The sequence below is a fragment of the Salvelinus sp. IW2-2015 genome, linkage group LG35, assembly GCF_002910315.2.
Source record: "Salvelinus sp. IW2-2015 linkage group LG35, ASM291031v2, whole genome shotgun sequence".
In the NCBI taxonomy this organism is placed as follows: Eukaryota; Metazoa; Chordata; class Actinopteri; order Salmoniformes; family Salmonidae; genus Salvelinus; species Salvelinus sp. IW2-2015.
The window spans coordinates 10,193,379-10,218,339 of record NC_036874.1 but is presented as its reverse complement, the minus strand read 5'-3'; the positions used below and the strand labels follow the sequence as shown (position 1 = coordinate 10,218,339).

Here is a 24,961-nt window from a genome sequence, read left to right as displayed (position 1 = left end):
AAAAGGCAAATGCAAAAACTATTTTTGGAGACTTGAGTTCAAGTAACTTTTTATTCAGAACGGTACACGCCTACCAAATGTGTGAACCCCACTCCATTATGGTTCACAAAAGGGTACGCCATAAAATATCCGACGCTGAGACCGTGGTGAAAAACAGAATACAGTAGCTCGCATGCCCCCTCCCTACCCCATGACCAAGTTAATTAGCCAGCTCGGGTGCAGGCCCCTCTCACTTACAATGGTTCCCCGAGTCGAAGCAGTAGTCTATTGGGGGGGCGGCAGAGAAAGAAAAACACATTTACAATGCATCTTACACATCGCCGTCCCTGTGGAGTCTGGACACCCATCCCGGATTGATATGTGTATGCATATTTAGTGCGCGATTTTGTCCAGGGGAGAGAGAACCGAGGGCCTTCTCGCGCTCCAGCTCTCGCCCTCTTTGAGTCAATGGTGTTCCGTGGTGTTCCAGCAGCTGAAGTTCTTTATGAAGAGAACAATCTGGAGGGTCTTGTCGGAGTGCCGAGCAGCTGCTGTTTTTTTTCTCTGCCTCTTTTCACAAGATACAGGCCTGGAGTGAGGAGGTGAATACACAGACAACTTCCCCCCTCCCTGCCCCTGCACTGTAAACCCTGACATACAATGTGAAATGAAGAGTGGCACAGGCCAGGGTAACCAGAAGAGAAAGCATTGTCAATTTGTTCTCTTTCTGTTGCCTGGGGTAACTAACTTCCTTATTTCATCACTTTTGTCAATGTTTTTCAAGATATCTCAGTCTGATTGTGACCCAGAAAGAAAGCTTGAAAAAATTTAAGTCTTAAAACATAGCTACAATATATTGACACACAATCACATCCTTTACCTGCTGGCTTATTTGAGGCATAGGGGAAATGAAGGCTATATGCTAATGATAGGATAGGGGAAATGAAGGCTATATGCTAATGATAGGAATTAAAGGATCATCCTGATTCAGGTTTGGTTAAAGGAGGCCGTTTATAACACAACCTTTATAATATATCCCTTTAAGGATCTCCTTAATATCATTAGTAAGCATCAAGTCACAATCCTTCAAGACATTCATTGATTCATCAGTAACACATCTAGCCTCTTTTACCATATGATTATGAAAAGATGTTAAGTTTTTATTCAACTCAAGCTATCACCCAGTGTTAACACTATTCAAGCAGCCTGTCCAGAACAGTACCCAGCAACCTGGCTTAGTCTGGGGTGTGTCGACTGGTAGGTGCCGTAGTGAAGTCAGAGTGCACAGGCAGGTTTTAGGCTGGTGGTTAGGCTATGGACCCTACCAGAGGCCCCTCTAGTGGCTGTCTGAAGGCACCAGGTTTCCTGTGGTGTCCAGCTGCATGCACTTACAGGTGCAGGCCGACACTGGACACTCTGTATGGTCCCTATGGGGAACAGAGAGGACAACCAAAGGTTAATCAATGAACAAACATTTAAAAAATGCACAAACCACCGAAAGTGTGAAACTTTTCACAAAGCTACCAAATCACATGCGCCGGTGTAGACCTTACCGTGAAATAGTTAGTTACAAGCCCTTAAACAACAATGCAGTTCAGAAAATATTTACTAAATAAACTAAAGTAAAACAAATATAAAATAAAAAAGTAACAATAAAATAACGAGGCTATATACAGGGGGTACCGGTACCGAGTCAATGTGCGGGGGTACAGGTTAGTCGAGGTAATTTGTACATGTAGATAGGGGTAAAGTGGCTATGCATAGATAATAAACAGCGAGTAGCAGCAGTGTAAAAACAAAAAGGGGGGTTAATGTAAATAGTCCAGGTGGCTATTTGATTAATTGTTCAGCAGTCTTATGGCTTGGATGTAGAAGCTGTTAAGGAGCCTTTTGGGACTAGATTTGACGCTCTGGTACCGCTTGCCGTGCGGTAGCAGAGAGAACAGTCTATGACTTGGGTGACTGGAGTCTTTGACAATTTTTGGGGCCTTCCTTTGACACGCCTATTATATGGGTTCTGGAAGCTTGGCCCCAGTGATGTACTGGGCTGTACGCACTACCCTCTGTAGCGCTTACGGTCAGATGCCGAGCAGTTGCCATACCAGGCGGTGATGCAACCGATCATGATGCTCTCAATGGTGCAGCTGTAGGATCATGAGGATCTGGGGACCCAGATCGTTTCAGTCTCCTGAGGGGGAAAAGGTGTTGTCGTGCCCTCTTCATGACTGTCTTGGTGTGTTTGGACCATGATAGTTTGTTGGTGATGTGGACACCAAGGAACTTGAACCTCTCGACCAGCTCCACTAGAGCCCCGTCGATGTTAATTGGGGCCTGTTCAGCCCCCCTTTCTTGTAGTCCACGATCAGCTCCTTTGTCATGCTCACATTGAGGAGAGGTTGTTGTCCTGGCACCACACTGCCAGGACATTTTACAAGACCTATGATGCATTCTGTTGACAAAACATTTTCTGTATCAGAGTAGTTATCTGAACGTTCCGGTAATGTTCTTACCTAAACCAGCTGAGTATGTGACCTGCGTGGCCGCCATGTCGGCAGTTGTGGCACCAGGTGAACCAGTTGTTGAACTGGGCCAGTTTGTTCTCTCTGGCCAGATCCACCTTCTCGTCTGACTTCCCCGTGCCTGGAAAAAACAACAGCGGTATGACTACACACATCTAATATAAACCATAAAATGCAAATGTTTTTTTCTTTTTATGTGCTTTGAGATTATTTTCTGTGATGAAAAGAGCTATACAGGTTAACTAAATTACTATTAATAATCTGGTTGATGTTTTATAAGCCAACTAAAGTACAGATCAGTATCTACAATCATTATCACATTAATGATCTGCTTTATTTATTTTCTTTGTGATTTGTATTAGTTAGTGATACAACAACATTGTATCACTAGCTAATATACTGTATGTATGCATTTCTCTCACTCAATTACCCTGAAGTGTGTGTATGCATTCCTATTTAAATAATAGGGTGTGTAATGAGGAAGTTAGACTGGCTGCAGAACTGTGACAGTAGGGTAAAGTTGAACTTTGACACTGATCCATGACCAGTTTTTCATTCTCTCCCCATAATGTTTATGGTTAGGATTAGGGGAAGGTAAACAGATCCTAGATCTGTGGCTACAGGCAACTTCCACCAGAGCCTATCTGTGGAATATACCATGTCCAGTACCTGGGCAGTTGGACACAGGCGTGCCCATGTTCATGAGGCAGAGGGCACACCGGGGGAGGGGCTTCCTGCAGCCAGGGCAGCTGGTGACCTTTGACTTGGTGGGCGAGCCGCTGACCCCGTACTGGCTGAAGCCGCGGCCCTGGTGGGGCATGGCCGAGCAGCTGTACGATATGGACTTCCCACAGAAGTTACAGCTCACAAACACCTGCAGCAGGCAACAACACAAAGGTCAAGTGTGATAAGGACTGGCAGGTTAAATTAGAGCWAGCAGAAGCCAACATGAATAGGTTATAGCATCGAGATATTGTTAAGATTATGAAGCTAGAGATTAATGTACGGGTCCAATACAGTGTATCATTATCTGGCTGACCAATAACAAATAAAAAACTAGCATCACTTATTAAGCAGGATAATCATATTCATTATTGTGTTTTAAATGTATGTAAAAACCTGCAAGCAAGTTGGTCACTCAGTCACATCCTCTATGTGAAGATTTATGAACAGCTAGACCAAAAGACAGAGACGTGAATAACTATGAACAACTGTCCCTCTCTTAGTGCAGTGTTCCCTTTCCCTTTCCTTGCCTGTGCCAGTGGTTTGGAGCTGGGGTCCAGCTTGCTCCTGTGGATGTCAAACTCAGCCCGTTTGTGCCAGAACCTCCATGCGTCCAGCAGGTTACGGTAGTTCTCGATCCAGCACTGGACACGCGGGTCCTTCACCACCTCCCCTGGGGAACCCTGGGAGGGAAGGACACTAGGTCATGAAGCTCCCCTTACAGTGACAAAGGTATTTGAGTTTGAAACAGAATGGAAGTGGGCTCCCGTTACTGTGTTAGTCTCACATCATCAGCATAGCTTCTATGATATTTGTATTGTCACTTTTACAGTTGTTTTTCGTTTTATCATTAAGCATTTGAACTCCAGCAAATCTTAAAGATTCAACAAATCTATAAGCCTGAATGTGGGAAAAACCTTGGATAAAAGATCCAACAATCGATCTTGAGCAAAACGTATCTAATTCTAGCCAACATGGGACAGGTGATCGTAGTATGAACCACAAGGTCAGTCAGCCCGTTGCCTCGACTACAACCGTTCTACGGTGTGATGTCGAGCTGTGCAAGACTATTCAGCCCCTGCTCTGACCATACCTTGAGCATGCAGAAGCTGGCGGTCTGGACGTCTCCGGTCCGGTCCACGTAGCTCTCCATCAGGTCCACTCCGTCTTTGGTCAGCCCCGTCAGCAGGATCCCCTCCAGGTTCCCCACCTCCTTCATCTCACTGGTCAGRTTCTCCATGTAGCGAGGCAGCTACATAACAACACACAGAGAAAATGAAACATTCCTTTCAATAGATAGAACCAGGTAATCGGTGAAAAAAAATATGATTATTATCTATTTAGTGTATGTTGTCGTGCGTTTGCTGGAGGAGGTCTTACCTGTGCGTCGTTTAGGAACATGCATGCAAAGGCCACTCGGTCCGTTACAGCCACACTACTCTCATACTAAGGAGGGAAACACAACAAGGTTTGTATGACTAAGTTGTACTTTTTTCTTACGTTGGAATCTTCAAACTACTATATCAAACACTGCCCTCTTCATGCTGCTGCTGATATTTAGGATTCATTTGTAGTTTCCCTGAAAACTCACTGAGGCCCCCTCGTGGTRCCTAGCCCCTTTTGACAATTCAGGTAATATAGCCCTTTGTACTTCAGCCTAACATGATAATGAATGTTATAAAGGATTGGATCATGCACATAAAAATCTGGCAACCCAGTTTATATCAATGGTTTACCGCCTTCCCTGCGTACCAGTACTCCGTCGTATGTGCCAGGCTCACTGGTGAGGAAGGCAAACATGACACACAGGTAGGGGTTCTTGAGRTGCAGCCTCAGAGAGCTGCACATCTCCCTCCACAGGGAACTCTTCTCGTCCGTGTAYCCTGACAACGCCATGGCAACCACGTTTAGGTTCAGGTCCCCTGCAAGGAAGGAAGGGTGGGGAAGATTGGTTTATTTCGCTTGGATAGCTTGGTTTATTAGTCTGGTTTATGAGCTTCCACTGTACACTATAGCCAAATCCTAARCTAATATTGGTGGGTATACTTTCTGACTGTATACTGCTTTTGTTTCGGGTGGTGAAATCCTAGCAGTATGTTATAGTACTTTTGCTGTGATGGAAGTGACACTTCAAGCAGCAAGAGCACAGTAGGGCAATGCATGTACTGTTAACACTCAATATCTAATTAGTCTCCCTGTCAGTCTGTGACCAGGCAGTAATTAGTAGCATACTTTATGCTGTGTACAGTACATACAGTGTATATTGCAAACAAGTTCTTGAGCCCTTACAAAGAATCTTCAAAAATGCATTACATAGCCCTGTCCCAGATGACTCCATGCCAGTACCTCTCTCAGCGGAGGCTCCCTTGTTGAGGATCTGGATGGCCCTACGGATGTCCAGGTTGAAGAGGGCCACGGCGGCCGCACGCTCCCACTCGCCCTCCCCCTCCAGGGAGCGCAGGAAGGGCTCCACGTTGATGTCGGGGCCTCGGTTTATCCAGCCGCACAGACGCAGGGCAAGGCTGCGCTCCTCGCTGTGGAACCTGGGGACATCCGTCTGGCGATCTGAGCCGCTCCAGCACCGTCTGTTCTCTGTAGTGCCTGGTGGAGTAGAGAGAAACAGATATACAAATGTTACTTCAGGGGCTTTTTTGCTCCAATTTGAAGAAGAACCTAGGGGAAACACTGAAAAAGAGTTGTATAACTTACAGTACCTATGTAGAATGTTACATAATACTGTCAAGGGTTCAGCCTGTATATTTAGCCTAGATATAGACCTAAAGATGATCTAGATCTTTAGGTTGCTTACCTGAGCTGGACTTGACTATGTTCTTGATGCCTGAATAGACCAGGGCCTGTTTGTTCCCCTGCTGTTTCTGCTCCATGTCTTCAGTGTACTGCTTCATGAGTGATACTTACATAGGAAATGGAACGCTGAGACATCATAAGAACCACAGTACAAACAGTGACATACAATATAGAAACTTAGTCTATGTACATTGTATCCAGTATGTCAGGTGTAAGAACAGAAAGACAAATGATAATTCAATGAATCACTACAGTGCAAGCAGAACGCCAGGCATGTCTCTCACACAAGGACAGTGTCTACTTAAAAATAAACAGAACAAAAAATGTAATAAACAGCACATGAATCATCACGCAAAGCTAGATATGTTTAGAAATTAGTAAGCACCAGTAATGTAATAAACCAGGGGTATTCAACTCTTACCCTACAAGGTCCAGAGCCTGATGGTTTTCTGTTCTACCTGATAATTAATCCTACCCACCTGGTGTCCCAGGTCTAAATCAGTCCTTGATTAGAGGGGAACAATGAAAAAAGACAGTGGAGCTGGCTTCGAGGTCCAGTTGAGATTGAGTGTAATTAAGCAATAAGGCCCAAGGAGGTGTGGTATATGGCCAATATACCGCGGCTAACGGTTGTTCTTATGCACAACGCAGAGTGCCTGGACACAGCCCTTAGCCGTGGTATATTGGCCATATATCACAAACCCCAGAGGAGCCTTATTGCTATTATAAACTGGTTACCAATGTAATTAGAGCAGTAAAACGAAATGTTGTCATAGCCGTGGTATTCGGTCTGATATACAATGGCCTTCAGCCTATAAGAATTCAGGGCTGAAACSACCCAGTTTATAATAAAGGATATAGAACAGAGTGTACCACAGGGACTTGAGCTGGGGGTCGTCCCCTCCGGCCAGCAAATGGTTCTTCCACACCTGGACCGTATCATGACCGTACCTGGACTGGGCCCTCTGCCTCATCTTAGTGGCTATGTCCTTCTCTACTGTACCCTCCCCTCCCACCCCCGCCTCCTCGGCACACTCATAGAGGTGRCTGCCGCAGGCCCACATGAGCGAAGTGGTGGAGCTCCAGGCTAAAGAGATACGTTCGAACACWGTGAAGTCYGTCATGGRGCGGTTGGCYGCCGAAACCACCACCATGCGGTTCTGGGAAGTGGGGTGCCAGGCGAAGCTGCCAATGAGGCTGTTGCTGGGCTGCACGCTGCGCTCGATGATCGTGGGCTCTGTCTCGTCGCCGATGGGCGTGGGCGTGTGCTGCATGTCGTAAAGGCGGATGATGTTGCTGTCGCGTGTCAGCGTGGCCAATAGGCCCATACGCGTGGGGCACCAGGCCACCTGGGAATGAAAGTGAATTGTACATCCTTACATCCAAAACATGTAGGCTATAGCACAATTATGCATTACGCTATCACACAAAAAGTATACTCCTGATATGTGCAAGTCGATTGTACACTGGATGGCAGGGGACAACATAATTTCACAACAGACCAAAAAAGCATACCAGTAAGTTACCTTGGTGAGTGGCTTGGGCTGCTCGGTAAGCGTGAGCACTGGCTTCTCAAACTTGCGCAGGTCCCAGATGGCCACCTGGCCTTCAAAGAAGGAGGCCACGCGGTCTGGGAAGTGGGGGTCCACTGTCACACCCTGGATGGCCTTGGTGTTGACGAAGGTCTTCTGGCTGGTGTTGCGCAGGTCGAAGATGGCCAGGTTGCGGTGCATGCCAGCCAAGAGCAGCTTCTGGTCACGGGGCAGCCAGCAGAGGGACAGGCAAGCATCGTTCTGGCCTAGCTCATACAGGGGCTTGGTCACCACTAGGCCAGAGTCTGTGTCTCCTGACGAGAGACGGATCTTTTCYGRGGCTACACTAGCCTCTGGGGAGAACTTACTGCTAATGTCCCATATGAGCACTGAGAAGTCTGCTCTGTGCTTGTCCAGCCCAGCGGCTAGCCAGTTGCTGTCRACAGGGTTCCAGGCTAGGGTGTTGCATTGACGTGCATGCTTGGGCACAAACTCRTTCCCCATRAGCTCCTTGCACTTGGAGTTGTGGCTCTGGCCTAGGCTAGTGAGGACTACCCTGCCGTTAGCCTGTCCAACTGCTAGCAGACATTCAGGCTCGTGCTTTGGGTACCAGGCCACACATTTCATGTAMGGGGTGTCAGAGTTGATCGCTAATAGGGTAGCAGCGGTCTCCWCAGAGAGGGGGAGAGCTCCGGCTTTGGTCTCGCCGCTCCCCACAGGTCCGATGCGGTACAGTCCAAGCTCTGAGTCACAGATGACATAGCGGTCGGCGTGGTGGGGAGACCACAGAATGTCTGGCTTTGAGCCACTCATTGTTCAAAGGAAGAGCTTCTTGCTTTTTACAACTAGGTATACTGGGGGAAAACAGCATTTACAGTACAGCTGAAAGTTACCAACTGACATCTAGGAAGTAGTCTACTAGTGAGCAAACTAATATGTTTAGCCTACTTTCTATAAACGAATATGTTGAGCCTACTTTCTATAAACTTAGCTGAAGTTATTGTACAAATGTTGTCACAATGTAGTTAACTACCATTATGTGCAGCACGGGAGCAACATATTAGGTCGCTAACTGCTAGCTAGTGACAAGTGGCACAGCTAACAGACGATTTAGTTAGCAATCCCAAGGCGTAAAATAACGATAGGCCTAAATTGCATTAAAATTACAAGATGTTAATGCAACATTGTATCTAGCGAAATAGTTAATTAAACAAAATGTGGATATAGGATACTTTGTAGCAGATTTGTTAGCAAAAAATATGAACGTCTGCTATCTTAGCGAGCTACAGTAGGTAGCTACCGTTATCTGTCTAGCCGCAGTGCTAGCTACAATTGTTTTGACATCGCAAGATTAGCTTCCCGAAGTACCAGTATCAAGAAAACAGATCAACCGCAAATAAACATTCGTAAATTGTGTTTCTACTAATAAAGATAACAAATTATTGAAAAAAACTTACAAATTGCTAGACATGTCAACATGGACAAAACTGGGTGTCCACTAGTTACCACAGCCACAAAGTCAAAATTGCCTATATCGTAAAATTTCATAAAAACAAACATTAGCTTTTTGGTCTTAATTTAAGGTTAGGCATAAAGGTAGCAGTGTGGTTAGGTTTAAAATCACAGTTCAAGAAGATAAAATGTAGAAATGGGCGGGCTTTATGATTTTGTGGCTGTGGTAACTAGTGACGACCACAAACCAAAGCCGTGCTTGTTTTCATGTTACACCAAAATATTTCCCCGGAAAAAACATATTGCTATTCGAGTGGTCCGGTTACGCACAAACCCGTTAGAATTTTGAGGAACACGGCACTGTCAATTCCTGAAGGTGGCGCTACAAACAAAGATGTATGATATTGGGATACGACTACATTTATATTATATTGTAATAGTAGATATGCATGTTTAATAGGCTTTTACATCTGTTAGATGATCAAGGGTTTTCAAACTGGGGTCCCCAGACCCCGGGAGTCCGCGGAAAAGTTAGAGAAAGAGAAACAAATAGACCACTCTTAATTTTCAAAAAATTATACATTTGTTTTATCAAACATGCAGAACACAAGTTGGGACATAAGTTAGCCCAAGGTAGTACTGGCAGGTTGGTCTTATCCTACTGCAAATCAAATTAAGTATCATTCCACGTGGGCGTTAAATGATTTTTGAACATGCGGGGGAGCCTGTGTTCTGGTTCTATCTATTGAAAAAAAACATCATGCCTGTTTTTCAAGTTAGCAGGTGTGCAAGTGGCGAAGAGTAAAATCGTCATAACATGTATCAGTTGGTACTTTTATGTACAACATCCAAATAATCACCATGCAGAAAGGTTACAAACAGTTCTAAATAGCAAATAACGTGATTCAAACGTAGACTGTGGGGAAAGAGAAATGTTTAAAGAAACCACAACGTGTTTTAACTTTCTTTCCTCAGCTTTTTACACCTCTATAATGCTTAATTAAGCATAATACGTTATAAGGAATTAATGTCAGAGCTACAATATTACGCGCGCTACTAAATCAAATTGTATTGGTCACATACACGTCCTATGAGTGACTACAATTTATTCAGTATCTGTGAGTTTGTAAAACTGAAATTTCATAAAGATAATACATAGTGACATGTAGCGCACAATAATCTACACATTCTTGCAGAGGAACCGAGCGCTGTCCATCCCTATGCGACATCGCACTTCACGTCGTGGACTAGTCCTAACTGGTGATCAGGACGAGATGCTGTTTCCTAAACCACTCCAAATGATTATACCTAAATCGGCGGCTGTATTTAAATGAGAACTAAGGTAAGATGATAAAAATCCACATTTTCAAATCAAATGACAACTTTTTGAGTAGTTGGCCAATTATTTTGTCTTGTGGGATGTAAAAGATGAAAAATAGATTACACTGACTTTGTTTTCTAGGGTTACAAATTAGCATAAATTATGTGGTATGTTGTTTTAGTTGAACATTTCGTTTTTTTATTGCTCTGTATAAATATTTGACAACATTACAGGAATTCATAAAGTACATTTATGTTGCCAGCTTCAGCCCATAGTTGATACAGTGACTCTGCATGGCCCATGTACTGTACATTGATTCTGTGCACCAACAATTGGGGTGAGAATCAACAATGATCGTGATTGAGGAGGAGATCGCATCCACACCTGCCATAGAGAATGATGTCACACTTGAATACGACATGTTTTTTTTCTTTATGTGTAGGGTGTGAATGTTGAGAAAGAACAACATGGGGAAAGGAGTGGCTCTGTTCCTGCTACTGTTGGCACTTCTTCACGAGGCCATAGGTCAGAGAAGAAGAAAAGGAAAGTACAGTGTCCTCAGAGATGTAGGAAATGGTAAATGAAGTCCACATGTTAGTGAGGATGGTCAGTCACTGTGGCTTATCCATTATTATTTTTTATCTATATGGCTACATTACATCTAAAACACCCCGTGCATGTTAAAGGGGGGCTGAACTTCCTGATTTAGCCTCGGTTTCAATTCTCATTAGGATATGCGACTGAAAATAACAGTCAACCTTCGTTCCGTGACATACCGTGTTTTTCCTAATTAGCTCGCAAATCTAAGTTTTGGACTGACTTTATGTCTAAAATTATCCTATTTACACTTGAATACATGTTTCTCATATCGATGCCACACAGGCCGTTTTCAAAAGGAAAAGTAGCTTATTACGTTCAGTTGCTCTTTAAGGTGTTTCTGTCTTTTGTAAAAATAAAAAAAGGGTGCACAATCTGCTGGAGAAGTCAAATAACTTTCTCAGCCAACAGGAACATTTTAATTTATCAATGTCTAAATCATTGTAACCGTGATTTATTCTAAGTAGATGTACAGTGCATTCGGAAAGTATTCAGACCCCTTGACTTTTTCCAAATGTTGTTTGTTACAGCATTATTCTAAAAAATTGTTTAAATCGTTTTTTCCCCTAATCAATCTACACACAATACCCCATAATGACAAAGCAAAAACAGTTTTTTAGATTTTTTTGCAAATGAAATATTACATTTACATAATTATTCAGACCTTTTACTCAGTACTTTGTTGAAGCACCGTTGGCAACGATTACAGCCTTGAGTCTTCATGGGTCTGATGCTACAAGCTTGGCACACCTGTATTTGGGGAGTTTCTCCCATTCTTCTCTGCAGATCCTCTTAAGCTCTGTCAGGTTGGATGTGGAGCGTTGCTGCACAGCTATTTTCAGGTCTCTCCAGAGATGTTCGACCGGGTTCAAGTCCGGGCTCTGGCAGGCCCACTCAAGGACTTTCAGAGACTTGTCCCGAAGCCACTCCTGCGTTGTTTTGGCTGTGTGCTTAGGGTCGTTGTCCTGTTGGAAGGTGAACCTTCACCCCAGTCAGGTCCTGAGCGCTCTGGAGCAGGTTTTCATCAAGGATCTGTCTGTACTTTGCTCTGTTCATCTTTCCCTCGATCCTGAGTAGTCTTTCAGTCCCTGCCACTGAAAAACATCCCCACAGCATGATGCTACCACCACCATGCTTCACTGTAGGGATGGTGCCAGGTTTCCTCCAGACGTAACGCTTAGCATTCAGGCCAAAGAGTTCAATCTTGGTTTCATTAGACCAGATAATCTTGTTTCTCATGGTCTGAGAGTCTTTAGGTGCCTTTTGGCAAACTCCAAGTGGCATGTCATGTGCCTTTTACTGAGGAGTGGCTTCCATCTGGCCACTCTACCATAAATGCCTTATTGGTGGAATGCTGCAGAGATGGTTGTCCTTCTGGAAGGTTCTCCCATCTCCACAGAGGAACTCTGGAGCTCTGTCAGAGTGACCATCGGGTTCTTGGTCACCTCCCTTCTCCCCTGATTGCTCAGTTTGACTGGGCGGCCAGCTCTAGGAAGAGTCTTGGTGGTTCCAAACTTCTTCCATTTAAGAGTCATGGTGGCCACTGTGTTCTTGGGGACCTTCAATGCTGCAGAAATGTTTAGGTACCCTTCCCCAGATCTGTGCCTCGACACAATCCTGTCTCGGAGCGCTATGGACAATTCCTTCGACCTCATAGCTTGGTTTTTGCTCTGACATGCACTGTCAACTGTGGGACCTTAAATAAACAGGTGTGTGCCTATCCAAATCATGTCCAAGCAATTTAATTTACTACAGGTGGACTCCAATCAACTTGAAGAAACATCTCAAGGATGATCAATGGTAACAGGATGCATCTGAGCTCAATTTCGATTCTCATAGCAAAGGGCCTGAATACTTATGTAAATAAGGTTTTTCTGTTTTTGCTTTGTCATTATGGGGTATTGTGTGTAGATTGATGAAAACATATATATTTTTAATCCATTTTATATTAAGGCTGTGACATTACAAAATGCGCAAAAAAGTTCAAGGGGTCTGAATTCTTTCCGAATGCACTGAACAAAAATATAAACACAACATGCAACAATTTCAAAGATAAGGAAATCAGTGAATTGAAAAAACATTATTAGGCCCTAACCTGTGGATTGCACATGACTGGGAATACAGATATGCATCTGTTGGTCACATATACCTAAAAAAAAAAAAAAAATTAAGTAGGGGAGTGGATCGGAAAACCAGTCAGTATCTGGTGTGACCACCATTTGCCTCATGCAGCTCGACACATTTCCTTCACATAGAGCTGATCAGGCTGTTGATTGTGGCCTGTGGAATGTTGTCCCACTCCTCTTCAATGTCTGTGCGAAGTTGTTGGATATTGGCGGGAACTGGAACACGCTATTGTACACGTCGATCCAGAGCATCCCAAACATGCTCAATGGGTGACATGTCTGGTGAGTATGCAGGCCATGGAAGAACTGGGACATTTTCACCTTCCAGGATATGTGTACAGATCCTTGCAACATAGGGCCGTGCATTATCATGCTGAAATTTGAGGTGATGCCGGCGGATGAATGGCACGACAATGGGCCTCAGGATCTCATCACGGTGTCTCTGTGCATTAAAATTGCCATCAATAAAATAATTTGTGTTCATTGTCCGTAGCTTATGCCTGCCCATAACATAACCCCATCACCACCCATGGGGCACTCTGTTTACAATGTTGACATCAGCAAACCGCTCACCCACACAACGCCATACACGTTGTCTGCGGTTGTGAGGCTGCCAAAAAAATGAACATACTGCCAAATTTCTAAAACTATGTTGGAGGCGGCTGGTCGTTTCATGAGGTGAAATAAAATATCCCAGACATTTTCCATATGCACAAAAGGCTTATTTCTTTCAAATTTTGTGCACAAATTTGTTTACATCCCTGTTAGTGAGAATTTCTCCTTTGCCAAGAAAATCCCTCCACCTGACAGGTGTGGCATATCAAGAAGCTGATTAAACAGCATTGTCATTACACAGGTGCACCTTGTGCTGTAATAAAGCCTTTTGTACGGAAACACTAATTCTGATTGGCTGGGCCTGGCTCCCCAATGGGTTGGCCTGGCTCCCAAGTGGATGGGCCTATGCCCCCCCATGACTGCGCCCCTGCCCAGTCATGTGAAATCAGTGGTGAAAAAAGTACCCAATTGTCATACTTGTAAAAGTATAGATACCTTAATAGAAAGTTACTAAAGTAAAAGTCACCCAGTAAAATACTACTTGAGTAAAAGTCTAAAAGTATTTGGTTCTAAATATTCTTAAGTATCAAAAGTAAATGTAATTGCAAATAATTCAAGTATCATAAGTAAAAGTATAAATTATTTCAAATTCCTTCTATTAAGCAAAGCAGGCAGCACCTTTTTCTTGTTTTAAAAATGTATGGATAGCCAGGGGCTATGTCTGCCAGATCAGAGACAGAAGGGAGGACCATGTGTTGTCTTGATAAGTGCGTGAATTGGACAATTTCACCCGTCCTGCTAAGCATTCAAAATGTAATAATAATTTTGGGTGTCAGAGAAAATGTATGGAGTAAAAAGTACATTATTTTCTTTCGGAATGTAGTGAAGTAAAAGTAAAAGTAGTCAAAAATATAAATAGTAAAGTACAGATACCCAAAAAAACTACTTAAGTAGTACTTTAAAATATTTTTACTTAAGTATTTTACATCACTGTGTGAAATCCATAGATTAGGGCCTAATTTATTTATTTTAATTTGACTGATTTCCTTATGAATTGTAACTCAGCAAAAATATTTGAAATTGTTGCATGTTGCGTTTATACTGTATTTCTGTTCAGTATAGATATTCATTTGCTTTTGACATTGGCCTGAAGTTTATCCAATCGATCTCCATGTGAAACACATGTATGTATCCCTCTCCCAGACATGACAACATGTTCCATGGAGGTGGCCTTCATTCTGGACAGTTCGGAGAGCGCCAAGACCTTCCTGTTCGAGAAGCAGAAGTCCTTTGTTCTGCATTTCAGCACTCGTCTCACCATGCTCCAGGTGTCTGGATGGACCCTGAAGCTGCGGATGGCTGCTCTGCAGTACAGCAGCTCCGTGTCTGTAGAGCACAGCTTCACTGCCTGGCAGGACCTGGATGTGTTCCACAGCAGAGTCAGCTCCATGGCCTACATTGGCCATGGCACCTACTCCACCTACGCCATCACCAACGCCACACAGCTCTTCACCCAGGAGACCAAGGAGGACAGCGTCAGGGTGGCGGTGCTCATGACCGACGGTGCCGATCATCCGAGGAACCCTGATGTGATCGGAGCAGCGGCGGATGCTAAGGCTAGTGGCGTGAAGCTCTTTGCTGTAGGGTTGTCGGACCTGGCCCGCCAGAGCCAGAACAGTGCCAAACTCCGGGCTATTGCCAGCACACCGGCCCAGCAGTTCGTCCACAGTCTCACTGACCCCCAGCTAGAGGAGAAGTTACTGAAAGAGTTGGTGAGTGTTCTGTCATCAAAGTCACCCTACACTCAAGTTGAAGATGATTGGTATGCTGAACCAGGCCAGCACGGTATAGTTTGGGATCATTAGTTTGTAGTGTGAAAAGGGTATGATAGTACCTTCCACACTGTCTTTTCTATATGAGTATGAGAACTTCACAGCTTTTTCCAGAGGTTTGTGAGGGTACAAAGTGAGGGTAACTAAGTTAGTTGCCACACAACATCACTGTCCAACAGTACTGAGCTCCTCAGATAAACTTGTCTTGTTATCATGTCTGTGTCCTAAGCGGGGGCTCAAACCTCAATGGCAGAATTGTTCCTGTGTGGGGAATTCTTCCCCTAATATGCCTTTTCCATATACACAGAGATTTGTCTATAGTCTAAATGAGGTCAAGACCTGTCTATGGGCAAATAATAGCATAAATTATAAATTTTCCAAATATCCATCATATTTTTTCTAATTCATATTCGTCATTAGAGGAGGTTTAAAAGAGACAGCTTTATTAAGCAAAACTGACAGGAAGTGATCTAGCTCCCTATTGCCCGTACCCCCTGTTGTTTTATTCTTCCTTAGAACAATGTCTTGACCATCTGTACCATTGTTCATGTACAGTAAGGCTTGCTCAGGTACAATACAATGTTCAGTCAATAGTGGTACTGTTGGAATTGTTTCTAGGTAAAAATCTCACACAATCTTCTTGTATCTTTTTCCCACCCAGGATGCAATAGCGCTTGAGGCGGTAAGTACTTCAAAACAATAACACTACAATGCCACTGGAAGTAGCAGGTGGAGTGATAAGACTGATTTTGTATTATTTTCATTGTATCAGTGTCCACAGGCTAAAGTGTGTTTGTGTGAAAGAGGGGAGAGAGGCCCTTCTGGAAACCCAGTGAGTACACAAGACGTTTTTCAACAGTACATCTAGGTCTACAGTAAGGATTATGCAGTAACCCAGTATGACTGACGCACCACACAAAAACAAAACAAAAACCTTGTAAGAAATACAGAATACTCTCATTCAACAATGACTCCATATACTAACTTATTGTGTATCATCAAGGGTAAAAAAGGAGATCCAGGATATGAAGGACCATCTGGTCCAAAAGGATCACGGGTAAGTAGTAAAAAGATAGTGATTTTCACTATTTTAATGACCTCAGCGATCTACATACAATCCTGATCTCACATTTATAACACTGTCTCAATTCTACAAGGGAGAACCTGGAGTCAGTGGCCGACCAGGAAGTGACGGTCTTGAGGTATACTATGTATTTCTTTATTCTGTAAATATTTTCTGAGGCATTCTATTCTAATTAACTTCCATCTAACCGCCACATGTCCATAGTTGACTGAGATACCTTCAGTACTGGGTGTTGAACACGGTTGTTCTTACTTTACAGGGCAGTCCTGGTTATAAAGGTGGCAAGGTGGGACATCTGCTTTCAAGACATTTCAGAATACAACTGTCTTGCTTAAAAGGGTTTTGCCAATGATTGGTTGAACTTGTGCTGTATTTCAGGGGGAGATAGGAGACTGTGGCACCCCTGGGGAAAAAGGAGATGAAGTAAGTACAATGATTACTGTGCCATTTTGGTTCAATCAACATTGTGATCTATTCTACAGTATGTGTGCCAACTGAAGCATGATGTCATATTACAGGGCCCTGGAGGACCTCCTGGCCCACGGGGACCCAGAGGAGACCAGGTACAGTGTAACATTGTTGTTTTTACTCCTTCAACACATGAACAGGTATATTTCGCTACCTTTTTAGGACCTTGTTTTAATCATGATTGCATATGATACAGTATGTTCATATGGAATAGGTTAATTGATTCTCAATGAATGATGCACTTTAGAGCAAGGGCTGAGTACTTTTTTCACTAAGATGTTGTTTGATGACAGGGTGAAAATACCTGAGTCCTGATTACAGACTGCATATAAGTCAATCAGACATCTCTTATTCCCTTTCATTCTCAAACATGGAAAATGGAAGTTGAGTTTGTCGTTTTCCCACCCATGCACTTATGGAATGTGAATTTTGGATTACGCCTAATCCTGATGCTAATGTGAGTATCTAAAGCAGTGAATCCAGGCTTGCAGGATATTATTCTTTTCCAGGAGCAGACTTTGTGTCGTAGGATTAGCTGCTAGGACAGGGTTGCCAGTACAGTGGCACTGTTCCTCCTCACTATCAGCCCCTCGTCTGGCATGGTATCAGTGATAGTGTTGTTTTGACACCAGGCCCTGAGAATGGAACAAAACTACTGCTCTGTTCTGTATAGTTCTGTGCATTTGTATTGCATTAGTTCAACTGTAAGAATTGACTACTAACTGGTACATTGTAAAATGTAAAATACTCCTCACAATATAGATTTGGCAGATATCAGGGATGAGTTAGATTCTCTGGGCTATCAATTCTATACAAACAATAGCTACATATTGTACAGTGAGAAAAAAGGCTGTTGTAGACGCCATTTCAAAACCATTTCACATGGACCTGTTAGGATACTGCAATGGAACCAGTGCATTATATGAATCAACTTCATTGTGCTTTTATTCATTAAGGTCATTTTGGGATTTTTTTGGTTTCTTCAACAGGGTGTTAACGGACCACTCGGGGAGCAGGGTCCGGAGGGCCAAACAGGACCTAAAGTAGGCATGCTGATTCTCAGCCAATTACATTCATGGGCTGCTAGGAAATCAGCCAATTACAGTCATGGGTGCTACTGTATGACACTTTCCTACATGCAAACACATTTTCACACAGCATCTCTATTGTCAAAGTGTGTTGCTTGGTCATTGAGAGAGCTGAGTTGACCATTCTGTCCATGTGTAACAGTATAACTTTACGTCCGTCCCCTCGACACGGGCGCGAACCAGGGACCCTCTGCACACATCAACAACAGTCACCCACGAAGCATCGCTCCACAAAAGCCGCGGCCCTTGCAGAGCAATGGGAACCACTACTTCAAGGTCTCAAAGCGAGTGACGTAACCGATTGAAACGCTATTAGCGRGCACCACCGCTAACTAGCTAGCCATTTCACATCCGTTACACTCACCCCCCTTTCGACCTCCCTCCTTTTCCGCAGCAACAGCATCAATTAAAAGTTTAACTTTAGACCGTCCCCTCGCCCCGACTCGGGCGCGAACCAGGGACCCTCTGCACACAACAACAGTCACCCACGAAGCGTCGTTACCCATCGCTCCACAAAGGCCGCGGCCCTTGCAGAGCAAGGGGAACCACTACTTCAAGGTTTCACAGCGGGTGACGTGACCGATTGAAACGCTATTAGCGCGCACCACCGCTAACTAGCTAGCCATTTCACATCCGTTACACATGTCTATTTAAATACTGATCCTTCACTTTCTCTCACACATTGACCAGACCTCTCAAACAAGGAAGGCCTTGGAATCAAGTGATTTAGAGCCATTTAGCTATTTAGATTTTTTTTAATTAAAGTTCTGATGTAATCAAGAACATAAAGTATAGCAGGAACAAGTGACAGATGCGTTATTGAATCCCATGAAGATCCTTTGTCTTTTTTTTTCTATCCTCGTAGACTTCTGTTGGAATGGATAGAGTTCCTCTGTGGAGAAGCACTGGGGAATGGTTTTCTCTTACAGTATGAACTTGGAATAGAAGTGTTTTATGACTAACTTGTTGGTGGTGTGGGTTTCAAGTAGTAGGCGTTTTGACAAATTCACACTGTGATCGTACACCTCTAACACAGGGGGACCAAGGACCCACCGGTGCATCTGGACCAGCAGGTGACATTGGCATTGGGTTCCCAGGTCCAAAGGTAACCTAATAATAACCATTACAGAGATGATGCTATACATTTACAGTTTATGTAAATAACATAAATGTTGAAATGTGTCATTGTTCTCAGGGGGCCAAAGGAATTCAGGGAAGACCAGGAACCCTTGGTCCCATTGGAATTGGAGAGCCAGGACAGCCAGTAAGTATTACTGGAGATGCCAGCTTTGGATACCTAAACAGTGATCGCTATGGGAACGTTATACATGACCCTATCCTTCTACCTCTGATTCATATGATCAGATTTGACAATGGTAATCTAAAAACAAAACTAAATGTTGCCATTTACTGGACAGTAAATTTTGAAACTGTTTGAGGGTCAAAAATGATGAGACTGTTTGTTTATTTCAGGGACCCCCAGGACTTGCTGGAGCACAGGGTAACCAGGGAGCTGTTGGGGAGGGGCTCCCTGGCCCAAAGGTGGGCAAATATTTGAGTGTCCGAGCATTATCCTGTTTCATGTATACTGTTAGGTATAACTGTGCACATCCACGTCAGAATGAAGTCTGGTGTAAGTACAACGGGCCATTAATATGTCTTTTTTTTWWWTTTTTTAATCAATGTGGACTCAAGTATCTATTTTTCAGGGGGATCGAGGCTACGAGGGCCCCAGAGGTGAGCGTGGTCTCACTGGTGTTGGGGTCAAAGGTGATAAGGTAAAGCAAGTTTAAGACTATTGGACATTACTATGTTGAGGTCTTATGTTGGTCCGTATGAGTATAAATGATCAATGATCCATTGAGAATGATCCCATATTCCTTCAGTGAAATGACATTTGACGAGAGGTCTTGTGTTTTTCTCAGGGAAATCCTGGACAGCTTGGATCACAAGGACCGGTGGGAATGCCAGGGGCAGGAATTCAAGGAGAAAAGGTACATTCTGATTAAACTGCAGTCAGATCCTTTTGTATAATGTCAATTTGTCTGTTCTCAAACATACTGTATACTCACACATACTTATACTCATATTATTTTTCTTCTAATGTCCCCTTCTTTTCAGGGGAACCAAGGGCCAGTTGGCCCTCCAGGCCCCAGAGGGAATCCAGGTGTGGGACTTATGGGCCAAAAGGTAAGGTTGAWTGTCACATGYTCAAAGGYAGTCTAATGTCAGGCAAAAARGYAAGTCTTYGATCTGAARGCAAGACGCAAACYTYCAGTATATTKATTTAGTAAATATGATGTCACATATACTGTTTGTTCTYCAGGGAAGCCAAGGCTTCTCAGGTGAGCCTGGAATCCCAGGGGAGAGKGGTGTRGGGGAGCCAGGACCTAAAGTAAGTCTGATGGTTRAGTAAGACAGTATTTAAACCAGATSAAGTAAAACTGTGTTAAWAGAGATTTGWAAATGCTCCTCTAGGGAGACCCAGGATCGGAGGGGTTGCCTGGTATTCCGGGCCTCTCTGGAGAGGATGGAGACATAGGACAGAAGGTGGGCACAGTGTGCTGTGATGCAATGTCATTATCACTAGGACAGTACATTAATGCCAGGCTGTCAACTGACAGTGTTCATTGTTTACAGTATTGTGTATTTATTTCACATGGTATCAGGGTGACATTGGGTTACATGGGCCCAGGGGACCTGATGGGGCACCCGGAAAAGGTGTCCCTGGAGAAAAGGTACAAATCAGTTATCTTAAAGCATTTTCACTATTTCAAAGGATGTATGGAAAAGAGTGTCTGAAATCAAGCTGTGACTATTCTCTCAGGGAGACCGAGGGGAGCGGGGCTCCAGGGGCCAGCTAGGGGCAGTAGGGCCTGTGGGGCAAATGGGGGCCAAGGTAAGCACATGCACAACAGTCATGCTCAACACTACTGACCCAAAGCATGGTTGGTTCTGCTGTTATAAAATGTTTCCTGTTTCAGGGTGAACCCGGAAGTGCTGGACGAGCAGGTACAAACGGACCACCTGGGCGGGGGTTACCCGGTATCAAGGTAAGTTCTGGTGAGAAGGAACATTGACAACACTGTTGGTTACTACTTTATTAGGATATTAAAGTGTTACCATATCTTAAGGATGACGTCAGTGTTCTATTTTATGTTGGGTTGTTTTGTTTCCAGGGGGACCCTGGTGCAGTAGGTCCACCCGGACATGTTGGTGAACCAGGAATAGGAATCATTGGACCGAAGGTTATTTGATTCAGCTTCTTTCATTTTGATTTGGGAGGTGCAAGTATTTCTCAAATGTCCAATGAACCACATAAGACCATTGGTGTGAAACCACTCTATCTTTTAAGGGGGAGAGAGGGCTACCAGGGCCCATTGGTCCACCTGGGCTTGAAGGGGAAGGCCTTCCTGGAACTCCAGTAAGTATCCCCATTTTCTCTAGTATTATGATCATATTCATTGATCTATGCTGACTATTCAGTATGTATACTGTATGAATGGATGTTCTGTCATGCTTATTAGGGAGCCCCTGGAGTACCAGGACTGACGGGTGAGATTGGACCAGAAGGAAAAGGTTTACCTGGTCCTAAGGTGAGTTTTCCGGTGTAATAATTGCATAAACTCTATTTAGGTCACAAAATAACCTTAACCCAATTATAGGGGCAACTTAATGTGTTTGTTTTGTGATCTCTATGTGAGTATTTAACCTGAGGATCTTTCTGTTCAGGGAGACCGGGGAACTCCAGGCCCCACAGGACCAGCTGGAGCACCAGGAGTTGGGCTAATGGGTCCCAAGGTCATGAATCCTATTCAGACCAATAATAATCATTTTATCAATGTGTAGGAGGAGAAATGAGCCATCATGATTGGAGTACACAGGATTGAGAAAGATTGATATGAACCGTATGACTGGCGGAGCATCAAGATGACATGATTCTCTCTGCAGGGGTCAGCCGGTCAGATTGGAGCACCGGGTCCCCAGGGACTGCCTGGAGAGGGCATTCAAGGACCAAAGGTACAGTTAAAGGACCATTTAGTATGCCATGTTAGGTCATAGTACAGCCAGGCATACAGTTTACTAGTGCTGTGTTTCCACAGGTCAAATTGCTGAATTGATTTTGTCTGATAGGGGGAGTCAGGATTCCAGGGGATCATGGGCCCCAGGGGGCCCCCAGGACATGGTATTCAAGGGGATAAGGTAAGAACCTCCACACAAACAACATAACATGTAGCTTAATAAATATAGAGATGTTATCCAATCTCTAATCTCGGCAGCCAGAACCAAATCCAGTCTCACAAATGGTCTTGAACTTGACAAAGTTATAATGCTTTCCAAGGTATAGAAAAATGATTCAGTTTTGCTGTTCCTACAGGGAGACAGGGGGTTCGTGGGTGAACGAGGCAGAAAAGGGGACGGTGGAGAGACTGGAGAGACAGGAGCTGCTGGACCTTTGGTACTAGTCTTACTATAAATCTGGAAAAAGCTTGGACATTATCAGATGTATATATTTGTTATTGAGTGACCTCCTGAATTACAGGGCAGACTGGGAGAAAAAGGGGAACCTGGCCTAACAGTAAGTATAGTCTGTTCTGTACACTGTACCTCCGTACTGTAGTATTACAATGACTAGACACTAAAGTGTTTTACCATCTTTTACAGAGAGAGGAGGTCATCAAACTGGTCAGATCTATATGTGGTTAGTGTGGTAATGTGGTAATTCACACACCAGGTACAATACCATACCTGTAATGGCTGTTTGCAGAGACTTTCAATGAATCTATCTCTTTCCCCAGGATGTGGGGTGAAGTGCCGTGAGAGCCCACTGGAGTTGGTCTTTGTGATTGACAGCTCAGAGAGTGTGGGCCCTGACAACTTCAACGTGGTTAAGGACTTTGTGAACGCTCTGGTCGACCGTGCCTCCGTGAGCCGGGAGACCACTCGCGTCGGGGTGGTCCTCTACAGCCACATCAACATGGTGGTGGTCAGTCTGCACCAGCAAGCCAGCCGGGACCAGGTCAAGACTATCTCAGTTTTATATTTCTCAAAACTTTATTGAAGCCTCTGTAACATTCAATTCATATGACATAACAGTTCAATGCAAGGTGATTTTCTCTCAAGCGTCCAAAATGAAAAATCTTACTCTCTAGTTCAGTAGCCTGGTCCTAGATCTGTTTGTGCTGTCTTGCCAACTCTTATGGTCATTGTCACATAAGACCTCACAAACAGATCTGGGACCAGGCTACATCAGAGATGTTATAAATATTTATCACCACCAGGTGAAGAAGACGGTCCGCACAATGACCTACCTGGGCGAAGGCACCTTCACGGGCAGCGCCATACATCAGGCCAATCAGGTGTTCCGGGCGGCCAGGCCCGGGGTGAGGAAAGTGGCCATAGTGATCACAGATGGACAGGCGGACGAGAGGGACACTGTGAGGCTGGAGGAAGCAGTGAAAGAGGCCAATGACAGTAACATTGAGACGTTTGTCATCGGGGTGGTGAACCAGAGTGATCCGCTGTACGAGGAGTTTAAGAAAGAGCTCCACCTCATGGCCTCTGACCCAGACAGGGAACACATGTACCTGATTGATGACTTCAGGACACTTCCTGGTAAGCAGGAAGTACCTTTCACTGATGTCCATCCTTACTGAAGTTAATGTTCCTTATAAGGAAGATCTTGTAAAGCCACAGTTATATCTGAAGAGTTAATGTAGAACTAAATACTTCTAATGCCAGAGAAACACCTGTGCTGTGAAAACTAGCCAAATAAAATATAGTCCTAAATATCTGTACGTTTTACATAGCTGTGTCTTATTGCCTAGTCCCAATAATATCAGGGTACTGTCTTGTCTTGGATCATCCAGCCCTTGAGAGCAAGCTGCTGAGTCGGATCTGTGAGAGTTATGGTGGGGCCCAGTTCAGCTCCATCCCCAGCTCCAGATACTCCCCTGGAACCCCTGGACAAGCTGGGATTGTCAGGGAAACCCCAGAGAGGACTGATACCGACACGCCCACTTTCAATGGAGACTTCAAGAAAACACAGATGGTGGTGAGAATGACAACACTTCCACTTTACATAATGGTTCTGTCATGATCAGAATAGGGCTGCACATTTAGTTTTACTGAGCTCACTAAGCTTTGCAGTACAATATATCATGTCATTGTAAAATATAATATTGTGAAGAAAATTAGGAGAGAACTCACCATAACCAAAAGATTGCTAAAAAGGCCCCACATAAGGATAGTGTCTGAACTCGGGCCCAAAATTGTATTTCCGCTAAATGAGCCATGAATTGAGTGTGAGTACGTGCACATGTTCATTTGCATGCGTTCATACATGGACCTGTGTGTCAAGATTTTGATTGCAATCACATATTATAGACAATAACTCAGGTTCAAGCCTATGCAGGTGCAATCACATACTATAGCAGATGTACAAAATACATATATCTATTTCTTTACCCTCTGTTAAACAGCCAGGTCCACCAGGAGAGTCAGACAGAGTCTTTATCCCACAGGGCCCCCAGACCGGGGACCAAGATAACTCGGAGACCAACAGGGTCCCATCCTTTGACAGGGAACCCTTCAAGCGCCTACCAGAGTTCCTTCTTCCTTCAGAGATGAAGAACCCCTCCCACAGTGTGGTCATGACGGGCTCCCAGGCCCCCACCCAGAGGCCCCTTCCCGTAGTAAAGCTACCCGGGCTCCCCCCAACCTCTCCCCCAACCTCTCCACCTCTGCCCCAGGATGCTTTAATACCAGGTCATTTGATTGATTGGATATAGCGCTTTTCCAGAGCTCAAACTACTGTGTGGCCTTTGCTGATATTTCCCCATTTCCTCTTCTTGTCATTTCATAGAACGCTATACAG

The 24,961-nt window shown here is 44.2% G+C and overlaps 2 protein-coding genes across 3 annotated transcripts in view; one reads left to right on the top strand and one right to left on the bottom strand.

Annotated features, from left to right (window-relative positions):
* Positions 1-32: 32 nt before the first annotated feature.
* mios (missing oocyte, meiosis regulator, homolog (Drosophila)) lies at positions 33-9,262 on the bottom strand. 2 transcript variants are annotated; one of them, XM_023980018.2, is made up of 12 exons: positions 9,019-9,262; positions 7,556-8,415; positions 6,889-7,378; positions 6,031-6,129; positions 5,568-5,822; positions 4,974-5,143; positions 4,602-4,667; positions 4,315-4,473; positions 3,752-3,904; positions 3,168-3,372; positions 2,490-2,619; positions 33-1,406 (listed from the first exon to the last, which is right to left on the bottom strand). In XM_023980018.2, the coding sequence occupies exons 2-12, from the start codon at positions 8,372-8,374 to the stop codon at positions 1,316-1,318; spliced, it is 2,637 nt and encodes an 878-aa protein (XP_023835786.1). In that variant the 5' UTR covers positions 8,375-8,415; positions 9,019-9,262; the 3' UTR covers positions 33-1,315. The 2 variants fall into 2 exon arrangements, with proteins under 2 accessions (XP_023835786.1, XP_023835785.1); XM_023980017.2 differs by having other exon boundaries at positions 7,556-9,262.
* The window catches only part of LOC111958764 (collagen alpha-1(XXVIII) chain), a 17,272-nt gene continuing 630 nt past the window's right edge, over positions 8,320-24,961 (top strand). Inside the window, exons 1-36 of the mRNA XM_023980029.2 lie at positions 8,320-8,410; positions 10,210-10,355; positions 10,777-10,910; positions 14,816-15,384; positions 16,106-16,126; positions 16,217-16,276; positions 16,448-16,501; positions 16,602-16,646; positions 16,788-16,814; positions 16,907-16,951; positions 17,047-17,091; positions 17,986-18,039; positions 19,121-19,189; positions 19,280-19,348; positions 19,558-19,626; positions 19,794-19,862; positions 20,010-20,078; positions 20,206-20,274; positions 20,411-20,479; positions 20,563-20,634; positions 20,754-20,822; positions 20,912-20,983; positions 21,069-21,137; positions 21,264-21,332; positions 21,440-21,508; positions 21,612-21,680; positions 21,817-21,885; positions 22,036-22,104; positions 22,219-22,287; positions 22,463-22,543; positions 22,628-22,663; positions 22,750-22,786; positions 22,884-23,104; positions 23,367-23,700; positions 23,955-24,139; positions 24,567-24,852. Of these exons, the coding sequence (XP_023835797.2) occupies positions 10,784-10,910; positions 14,816-15,384; positions 16,106-16,126; positions 16,217-16,276; positions 16,448-16,501; positions 16,602-16,646; positions 16,788-16,814; positions 16,907-16,951; positions 17,047-17,091; positions 17,986-18,039; positions 19,121-19,189; positions 19,280-19,348; positions 19,558-19,626; positions 19,794-19,862; positions 20,010-20,078; positions 20,206-20,274; positions 20,411-20,479; positions 20,563-20,634; positions 20,754-20,822; positions 20,912-20,983; positions 21,069-21,137; positions 21,264-21,332; positions 21,440-21,508; positions 21,612-21,680; positions 21,817-21,885; positions 22,036-22,104; positions 22,219-22,287; positions 22,463-22,543; positions 22,628-22,663; positions 22,750-22,786; positions 22,884-23,104; positions 23,367-23,700; positions 23,955-24,139; positions 24,567-24,852 (3,406 nt within the window). The 5' untranslated portion in view covers positions 8,320-8,410; positions 10,210-10,355; positions 10,777-10,783. The remainder of the gene's footprint in view (positions 8,411-10,209; positions 10,356-10,776; positions 10,911-14,815; positions 15,385-16,105; positions 16,127-16,216; positions 16,277-16,447; positions 16,502-16,601; positions 16,647-16,787; positions 16,815-16,906; positions 16,952-17,046; positions 17,092-17,985; positions 18,040-19,120; positions 19,190-19,279; positions 19,349-19,557; positions 19,627-19,793; positions 19,863-20,009; positions 20,079-20,205; positions 20,275-20,410; positions 20,480-20,562; positions 20,635-20,753; positions 20,823-20,911; positions 20,984-21,068; positions 21,138-21,263; positions 21,333-21,439; positions 21,509-21,611; positions 21,681-21,816; positions 21,886-22,035; positions 22,105-22,218; positions 22,288-22,462; positions 22,544-22,627; positions 22,664-22,749; positions 22,787-22,883; positions 23,105-23,366; positions 23,701-23,954; positions 24,140-24,566; positions 24,853-24,961) is intronic.